The 10446-nt window shown below is 40.5% G+C and overlaps 1 protein-coding gene across 1 annotated transcript; it reads right to left on the reverse strand.

Moving 5' to 3' along the window:
- Window positions 1–201: 201 nt before the first annotated feature.
- Window positions 202–10207, reverse strand: prkcha (protein kinase C, eta, a). The gene is made up of 14 exons (XM_085932059.1): window positions 9570–10207; window positions 7336–7399; window positions 6762–6915; window positions 6644–6678; window positions 6488–6561; window positions 6163–6292; window positions 5943–6079; window positions 5725–5853; window positions 5458–5631; window positions 4467–4621; window positions 3562–3700; window positions 2953–3141; window positions 949–1095; window positions 202–879 (listed from the first exon to the last, which is right to left on the reverse strand). Exons 1-14 carry the CDS (start codon window positions 9918–9920, stop codon window positions 730–732), a joined length of 2028 nt encoding a protein of 675 aa, XP_085788185.1. The 5' UTR covers window positions 9921–10207; the 3' UTR covers window positions 202–729.
- Between the last annotated feature and the right edge of the window lie 239 nt (window positions 10208–10446).

Raw genomic sequence — 10446 nt, forward strand, 5'->3', positions numbered from 1 at the left:
CCAAATGCCAGTGGTATGGCATCCTAGGTGAACCGACATGTTGAAATAGTAGAAAATTCGGAGTAAGTCGTCGGAATGAATCACAAGCTCTTTTACAGCAAATGCAATATTGCGTCATCCTCAACATGCTCGGTAAATTTTGGATGGGTGATGAATTTGCTCAACTGTGACTGATGGAATAACACATACACCGTCTCAGTCTGCCTTTACCAACATAATACCTTCATGTTTTTATTGAAGTATAGTGCTAGCTTTAAGCTTCAAACATTGATACAAATTTTACTTTTATTTAGATAATGGCAGTGGTTTGGGGGGATTTTTTTTCCAGGGTTATGTGTGTCACAGGAAATTAAAGATTGCACAAACTAAGGCCATTTGTCACTGGAAATTGCTGGAAGTCCAGTTTAAAAAAAAAAAAAAAAGGAAGTCTGCCCAATTTGCTGAATCAAAACACTGTACCATAACAACATGAGCTCAACAGTACAAAAAACACATACATACAATTTGGCAAAAAAATGAAGGGGAAAAAAAAAAACACGTGCAAGTCTGTCACGCCATATTGTAATCCAAACTAAATGTCATTTGACTTCGTATCTGATTGATCCGACACCAGTACTCTCGTCTGGGGGGGGGGGGGGGGGGGGACGTAACAGTCATACTGTACGGCCGAGAACTGTCGAGGGCAAAGATCGAGAGCGCACGCTGATCACCAGACGGGCGAGGAAGCTTTTAGTTTTCCAGCAACTCAGGTGAAGTATATGAAAAGTCTTCAAACTCCTCCTGATTGATGTTGGACATCGGCGAGTCATCGATCGGCGTGAGGGTGGGTTCTTCCCTCGTAAAGTCCGGGTCAAAGTTGTTGACGTCCTCTGGCGTTTTCTGAGAAAGACAGTCAAGGTGAAATAATTCCAAACACCGCAGTGCTATTTATGGTGGAGGATGGCGTACTATCTTGGGCTTGAATGGTGGCTCTATGGCTCTCCGATTCAGCCTTTCCCAGTCAATGTTTTTGAAAAAGGCATGGCTGGTCACAGCAATTTCTCCACCTTCTGATTGCACACAACCTAAGCGCTTGTCTGGGTTTTTGGTCAGGAACTGTGGATACAGAAATGAAGATGAATAAAAAGAAGACATCCTACAAAAGGATTCTAGAATAAATACTAGGATATAATGGAACATGAAATTGTAATCGATTCAAGAAACAATGAGATAGCATCTAATCCACTGCTGTGTATTATCTACTTTGGATAATGCTCAAACTGGAGCCCATCCAAGATTCAGTAATGCTGCACCTCTTCACTCACAAAAACACACCCTGATTTATTTTTTTTTTCTTGGCACAACCCACAATGCAGCAGTCGCACGATCTTCCCAGCTTCCCAGTGTTGTACACAAAGAAATAATAAAACTGTAAATCACGGGTCCGGGTCTGACAACTGCTCAGGGGCGTGGCAAAAAAAATGAACAACTTTGTTTTGAGTGGCCTTCAGCAAGAAAGCTAACGAGCAAATGGATTTTGGAGAAGGTGCAAGTTTGGGCTCGATATATGGTGCACCTCTTAAGGCTGACGATGACATTCAGACGAAGCTAACAAAACGAATGAGCCTTTGACCCACAGTGACAGCCACTAGATAAACACCAAGTTACGAGAAAGATTAATAAGACTTCCCAAATCAGTCACTTTCAGCTCCGACGGCCTCTCATGTGTCTGGAATAGTGATGCGACTAACGATTATTCCAATAATAGATTTATATTTTGAAGATTTTGTTGCTTAGTCAATGAACGGAATAAAAAGAATGTGTTTATTCCAAAAATAGGGCTTTCTTTTATCTTTAATTGACAGTGCAGGAAATGAGAAAGCAAGTATATTATGATTCAGTTACTGCTTTGATCCGTATCAGAATATGTTAATCATCATTTTCCAAAAGGAATGCAAATGTTTTATTTTGATCCAACACAAAGATAAGTCTGCTTTCATGTAGGCCTACAGAAATTGGGGAATAATAACTGCTGAGAAGCTTGAATTCCGAGGATTTGGAGAGTTAAATATTTTAAAACGTTATCTAAAAAAATTTGCCATTCATTTTCTAATCGAGTAGTTGTTTATTAATATCTGTACCTCTAATCTAGAACGCAACCAACGTAATAGAAAAGATATGACACCAAACTAAAACCACAACTAGACTAATGTGAATGAGCGCCCATCACTGTTTTATACTGCTGTACCTAATATTATGACCAGACACTTTGTGTTACCCTTTAAAAAACGCCAACCCAGTAAATATTGGCAGTATTTGTGTAACATCCTATGGGAACAGTTTTAACCTGCTTATGGGAACATGGAGAACTTTGCGGCGGATCATTCGATGTTCAAAATCCACTCACGCTTTTTATGTAACATGCGACACAAATGAGCTTAGCGCAGAGCTTGGTCAAGCATGTTGGAGTAACAACATGGGTAAGGGAGGCAGCACGGCCAATGAGAGGAGGACATGGTCACATTGTTGTATTTATAGCTAGTTAGTCCAGACCGGGCAGTGGACCATGCCTTAATATAGTTATGTAAGAGTTGGTCTGAACAGCTGGCAGACAGAGCTGTTGTAAATCTATCTGCCTGCTAGTCTGCAGTCAGCGTCTGAGTCTGAAGCGTGACATGTAATAAACCAAACAAAGCCCATTTTAATTGTTACTCTGCGGAGCTACTCGGGAATGTGTCAAATTGATCATTTTGTTCATGTTCACAGTTTAATGTCTTTTCCTATGCAATGCAGGACACGAGCCAAGTGAGAAATTGATTTTTCTCGATCATTAGTTCAGTGTGGAAAAACTCCAGAGTCCAACAGTTGTAATCAGAGTAGATTAAATGCCTGCCAAGGACAGAAAAAGTGACTCGGATCCAGATTTGAGTCAATACGCCTTTTATCGGATACAAACCGTAAATAAAAACTCACGGCTTTGAGGATATCCACTGACTCGGCACTGAGCCAAGGGGCATAGGCAATTTCTTCGTTGAGGATGGCCTCAAATAGCTCATCTTCATTTTCCGCCTCGAAGGGCGCGTGGCCTTGGAGCATTTCGTAAAGGAGGACCCCAAGCGCCCACCAATCAACGGAGGCCCCGTACACCAACTCCTGAAGGATCTGGCGGGGGGAAAAATGTCGCATATCGGCAAACAACACTAATGATCATGCCCAAGGGTGCCTTACAGGAAGTGCGAGGTACATGAGGTGCAGCAGATGGATGTATTGTTGATTCTTGGAAGAAGGAAACATTAAAAGGACACTCCTTTGTTTTTTTTGTACAGATCCACAAAGGTAGAAAAGGTTCACCTTCCTTAGTTAGTAAAACAAAACAAAAATAATACCAAAGACATATGAACCCCAGTACTGTTTGCAATTTGACCCCAAGCCAAGGTTTGCTGGTTTCCAGTTAGTCACGAGGGAGTGGAGTGGGTGGGGGGGGGGGGGGGGCTTGCATGTGACCATATGAAGTCATTTGTGTTACAAGAAGCCGTCAGCCACGTATCTGTCTCTTAAGAAGTTCAATAAGTCTGAACTGACCTCAGGGGCAATGTAATCAGGGGTACCGCAGAAAGTTCGCGCTCCGACACCTTCAAAGATTCCTTCTTTGCACATGCCAAAGTCTGCCAGTTTACAATGGCCATCCTTGTCAAGGAGAACATTATCCAGCTTTAGATCCCTGAAAGGAAATACAAATAAACAGAGAATTTCAAATCACGTGATTGGCTTTTGTGACGTTATCATTTTTTCAGCTGCAGACGGATCAATGCGCGAGAGTGAGTAGCTGGAGGCCGGCCAGTGATTAAAATCATCCAACTTGTCAAAATATGAAGCCGGGTTGCGAGAGGAGTGGCAGGAAAGAAGCTGAAGTTGCACTAAATAATAACATTTCCAAAAAAAGGCGTATGATTAAGCATATGACATTATTTTTTTGTCCAGACTGGAATTTTTCTGGATTACTAAGAAGCAAATTGTGCCAAGAGAAACCTTTTAAACTGCTTTTAATTACGTTGAGTAGTCACAAGAAAAAACCACAAACAAAACTGCTTTCATCCAAGAGACTTCAAGTGTGACAATACCTGAGCATGAGAGGAAACTGATATTACGCAACCTAGACTGAGACTGCCCTGATCTTCTTATCCCAGCTTCATGCGTGTTATTTCAGTTGTAGCATGCAATTTGTGTATGTCCTCTACAGACAACAGGCATGCTATAAGATCACGGCTGACACGGGACACATTAGCTTACTAAATATAACTCGGGTTTTACAGTTCGAGCACATGATGCCCTTTATCGTCAGGCATTGGCATGAAGCCCTCAACATGTGTTAAGATAAGACATGTACAGTGTGTCACAATCTGGTTGAGGTTAATACTCACAATTAATGATGACTCCATTTTTAAAATGTGTGTGCAATTGTTATTTTGCATGTGTGTTCATCATACCGATAAATGATGCCTTTGTTATGCAGGAACATGAGAGCTGACGTGATCTCGGCCGTGTAGAAACAAGCCCGATTCTCATCAAATCTTCTGGATTTTTGAATGTGGAACATTAGATCGCCACCGTTTACAAACTCCATCACGAAGAAGAGATGGTCCTGGATATGATAGGTGGCAATAATATTTTATTTGTACACATAAAGCATATATATACACACACACTGCCCAGTCTATGTTATCAGTCACAACTTGTCACGAGGCCAAGCTCATTTCAAGGACATGGTTGTAACAGATTGCCGTCCAACTCAACGCGGTTTGAAGTTAGTGGGGTGAAAATAGATTGATCAAGTCCATAAATCTTTCTTTCTCATTACAAGCTGCAGTAAGTACGTAATGTAGAAATAAAAGCGAGGGGGAGAGAAAAGTCAACCGGGAGGATGTGATTTACGGGACTGTCTGTGCCACTTCATCAACAGGTCAGACAGGCAGCAAAAGCTGAAAACGTGCTTTTCCACATTTAATCATGCTTAGCGCGTTGAGCACTGCAGTATGTTGACGACATATAAATAGAGGCCAGTGTTATTTCCTCCCACAATTTCCTTCAATGCGCTTGAAAAAAACAACAACAAAAAACACACACTTTGTACTTTCTAGTCTTGATTTAAAAGCGCCATGACGTGGTGGAACAAAAGCCACTTTGCGGCACTGTTCTGGTGTGAATGCGTTCAAGGGAGAAACGTCAGAGTTAATACTTGTCTTAATGCTGCTCTAATCTAAACCTGCGTGAAATAGGACAGTGGAGGCTCACACACCGGAAGAAGATTAAGATTGTCAAGCTTGAAAAAGAGCCAAGTAAGTAGAAGTCGCCTCAAACCCACTTGAATACGTTTAACACTGCTGCCATCTGCTGAACAAATAATATAGGCATGCGGAATGTCATCGACAACTATTTACACTGAATTGCATCACTGCAAGAATTTGCATTTCCACTAACCTGAGTCTGGAAGCAGCAGTATAGTTTTGTGAGGAACGGGTGGAAGGTAGCTAGTGACAACACTCTCTTTTCAGTCATGGTACACTCCACATCATCGTCCTGCAAGATGATGTCTTTTTTCAGCACCTTGACTGCAAAAACCCGATCTTTGTTGTTGAGTCTAGCAAGCATAACCTGCGGATACATACACACACATGAACTGACTGACTCATCAAGTCATTATTACACAACAAATTTCCCGTCACACCCCTTCCGCGTCTTTCCTACCTTTCCGAAGCTACCCTTGCCGAGCACTTGAAGAAAAGTGAAGTCGGAAATGCCGTATTGAGGGACCTCTGGTTGATTTTTCACACTCTTCCTTCTTTCGGAAGGCTCTTTGACTTTACTTGAACTGAACTGTAAAGGCAAAATGGAAGAAAGGGGAAAAACTCACTACGATGAAGCCGAATTTATGGTTACTTAATGGATTTAGAAAATGTACATACTCTTTGGATGTTTCTTTCAGAGAGTTCTGCAGCATGTAGGCCCATCTCTTCCAACTTTTTGGCCAGTTGTACAGTGTTGACGCCGCAATTCTGCGCAACGTTGTTTTCGCATCGAATGTGAACATTTATTTTACAGACTGGAATGAGAAATCAGAGCACAAAAAAAAAAAAAAAAGATTACTATATACGATTACCTAAAATCTAAATGTGGGCGTCTTACTGTTGCATTGTAGGCCCTGCCGGATAATTCCCCACAGTAACGATCCGCAATGGTTGCAGAAAGCAGGTGACTTGTAGTTGTGGATCCTGAATTGGTGAGGGACGTTGATACTAAAGCCCGGGCTTACAGACTGCAAAAAGTGAAACACTGCCATATTAAGAGTGATGGAAGCCTGCATTGAACACAGTCACAACTTTTACAAGTTCAATCTTAATTGTAAACTAATTTAATACATTTTAGAGATAAAATATAGTACAGTGATAGGAAAGTCACTGGGGTTTAAATAAAGTTATGTTCTATAAAATAAACAAGGGAGTGATGTTACCTCTGACCGCTTCATGAGTGGACATGCGGTGACAACATGTTCGTGGCAGCGTTTGTGAACTACACATGTACATACTAGAAGTGGGGGAAGAAAAAAAAAAAAATCTAAAATCAGATGCAAAGCTCAATACAATGGAGGTTAAGAAGATAAGATCACCTTGACACTGGTAGCCCTGCTTTCCAAAAACACCCCTGTAACAAAAATCAGAATAGAAAGAAATTTACATTAAAGGTCATGCTGGCAACGGTGACTCGTGCTTGATAAAATTGTTCACCAGATGAAGTCTTTGCAGTGAAAACAGAAGGTAGGTTGGCGAAGGTAAGTGGACATGAACTTGTGCCCGTTGACCTGATGGACTTTCCGTCTTACAGCCCCTTGACGCTTCCTGGTAAACTCCTGGTGGCTTTTCACCTCCGTGATGGCCTCGTCTGTGAACCGGTGATAAAAACGTAATCATAATAATTCAACAATATCATACAAGAGCGATTAATATACTTTCCAAAGTAAATCTTTGCAAATGTCTTAATTTGAACACACAATATAATCTATCTCTTTAATTAAGGATGACAAAAACATCAAATACTGTTACATAATTTCTAGTCTGACAATGGCTCTAAACGAATTTGTTGATGAATCGATTCATTTTGACACCTTTAATTTGGTTTGACGATAAAACGTTTATCTGCATGCACATACTGTTGCAAATTGTGTCGATTTGTGGATTCTGATCTTATTGACTACCTCCTATTATATAGAAAATAGAGATTGATATAAAAAGGAACTTGCACACAGTCAAAGCAAAACTTTCCGGGCACATATAGCGATAGAATGCATTTCAGTCAGCTCACCATCTATGTAAGATCCGTTAAGCTTAATAAGGACGTAAATGCTGCCTTCGGGTTCCAAGTCCTTCTGCAAAAAGAGATATCAACAATTTGTAGGGGAATATCAATTCAGAAACAAACAACGACACGTTTGGCAAATAATCAATTCAATCAATGTAGCTTGTAGAAGACATGTTTGAATGTTTCTGACGAAATTGAAATTATACACTGTCATGACTTGGTTAGAAAAATGTGACGGAGAGGGGGATTCCCTGTGCATGAGCAAATGCATACTAGTTCCTGTAAGTAGATAGATAATAAGATAGGAATTCAAAAAGCTTAACAGAGACAACAAAGCAAGTCAGGCAGGTTGTGCTGGTTGTGGAGGCCTCTTAGCTGTGAAGATGTTTCACTAACATAAGGAGTATAGATTTAGACAGATTTTTTTTTTTTTTGCCTTCAACACCACCACAATAGAGTTTCAGTTGTGTCTTTAGTACTTGTTTAAAAATGATTTGATGGGAGTTTCCTCTCTGTAGTGCGAAAATTAAAGAACAGACCGTTTCATCTTAAATGTCGCCATTAAAATAAATATACAGACCTACATGCAGGCTAAGCAGTGCACCTGTAAACTAGTCTTCATATTTGCTAACTTAATGTTAACTTCAAATATCTAAAATAGTTGAAAATATCTATCAGCCTTGCCTCCTATTTAAAGTCACAAATGGTATCTCAGAAGACGGTGGTGTGCTGTAAAGCATCACAAAAGAAAAAGCTACGGTTCCTTTTTTTTTTATATATAGCAAGCAGCATGCACCGCAATGAGGTGCCATTTTGCATCAAGTGGGCGGCAAATGGAAAGTCAAGGCAAAATGTCATTGTGATAAGAAGTAGAATATGAGCACATAGTTTGCTTTCCTGCCCTAAATAGCAGCGCTTTGAACTCATCATCTTGAAGGGCTACACATCAAAAAAGGATGTTTCAGAGATGAGCAAAGATGACAAGTGATTAGATTCCTCTATTCCTCTATCATTGTTTTCATCTTAGATGATGTCACAGCACATAACTCAGCAGGATTTTGCAATTTGTATGAACTGTTGCTTCACAAATGTACTTTTGAAATATCACGTTTCAATGAACATAGTGAGGTCTTACCTTACCCCACACAAGTGGTGGATGTATTTGAATGTGACATTCACAGATGCGTCTGTGGCTTTTTGAGTTGATGATGAAGAAGGGTGTGATCAGCGCTTACACAGTCGTGTCAAAGTTTTGCAGAAATGAGACTTTGTGCAACATCGGAAAGTATCAGACCCCGCTCTAAGCTACCAAAGAGTGCATACTATGGATCGGTTTTAAATTTCACTTCATTTAAATTGTATATTTTCCTTTTAGAAAGAGACAGACATACAAGCTTTCCATATGATAAAAAGCAGGTTGAGGGGTATTTAGAGGTGTCATTAATTATATAATAAATATATTCATTAAAGCTTCATCCATCCACTCCAATGTAAAAATCACATAAATCAGATTTTTCTGCATAGTGATTTTTTTCCCCTACTTTTAAGGTATGTTATTGTAGGAATACATCTTAAAAACAGATTTATGTCCCACACCCCAACAGGAGTTATAGAAAAATTATAATTGTATTGATTTGTTTCCTCATTTTTGAGAGTTCTAATTTTCATTTGTATGGTACGCATGGTCATTATGTTTAACTGGTATTAGGGACATGGAGGCTGAGGGGGAAAAAAATTCACCGCAGTTCCCTGAACACTAAAAGTTTAAGAAGCATTGGCATGAAGAGATTTGAGCAGGCGGAAAAAAAAAAAGAACCTGCTCCACACTATGATCCAAAATTAGTTTACTATAATTCTCAATCCTGCAACATTCCTCTGACATACCAAACTCCATACTATATATATATATGTGGTATGAGCACTTTATGTCTTTTAAAAAAAAAAGACTGAATTAAAAAAAAAAAAAAGTCATGAACTATTTTGCTGGCCTCACCGGTCTTCTCAGAATTGAGTGACAGGCCATATCAAATGTTGTGGCGGGCCAAATCTGGTCCCCAATCTTTGAGTTTGACACCAGTGAGTAAATGCATAGGAATAGCCCAAAGAATGCCTCATTCGTTCTCCCATTTATTTTGTCTGTAAATAATGCTTGCAATTGCGTGCTCATCCAAATGAGGCAAATGATGACCTCCAGATGATGACCCCAAATGATGACCCCCAAACACATACGTACTCACCCATCCCTCGAAGAACTCGCCCGTGTTGGCTGTCTTCGTGAGGTCTCCAAAGCGGATGGTGCAGTTGGCCACAAAATCATCGTATCCAATTGGTGTATCGTTGAAGACAGCTAGTTCGACGTGTTGCCCGTCTCGCACGGAGAAAGAAAACTCCTCGTTGTACGTCGGTGAATTCGTTTTCTGTTTGGTGTGAGTTTGACCCACTTTGACATCGTCCACCTTGAGGACAATATATGGGTCCAATGTCGAAGCGCTCTTCATAAAAATCCTGGAGTGACGCCGGGAAACTGTAGTCGGTTTCAGGTCCACCGCTTCCCCGATTCGGAGCTGGATGTGGCCGTAAAACTTCATGCTTGCCACAAGAGACAGTTGCAAATCTCAAGGGAAAGAACGAAGTCAACAGAAAGTCTTAAAGGAGGCGAAAAGCTGATGTGTCCATGCTGAGTGCACTTGTTGTAGTTCTGCTTGTTTAGACACTTGACATCCGCCTTTCTTTTGCTTTGACTCTCGAGTGGGCTGAGTCCTCAACACAAAGAAAACCACAACAAATACACGCCGAGACGGACTTACAAGTTCCGCATAACTCTGCCCTTAAAAACACCTGCCACTTCATGGTTGGACTGCCCTACCATTTTAGTCACGTGGTTCAATGGGGCGAAGGGAGGGGGGGGAAAAAACTACATTTTCCATGTGCATCATTTTGTGTCGTCACGGCCTTACCTGTGTCGAAGCTTTACATCGCCATCTCGTGGACATTCTAGTTAGTAATACCAAAAGTTAAATGTTTACCTAGTGTGATATAAACAGTACACACCAGTACTGTATTTCATTGACTAACTCTAACCAAAAAAATAATAGACGTAACCTTCTATAATTT

The sequence above is a fragment of the Syngnathus leptorhynchus genome, chromosome 15 (assembly GCF_054491065.1).
Source record: "Syngnathus leptorhynchus isolate UIUO chromosome 15, UIUO_Slep, whole genome shotgun sequence".
Classification (NCBI taxonomy): Eukaryota; Metazoa; Chordata; class Actinopteri; order Syngnathiformes; family Syngnathidae; genus Syngnathus; species Syngnathus leptorhynchus.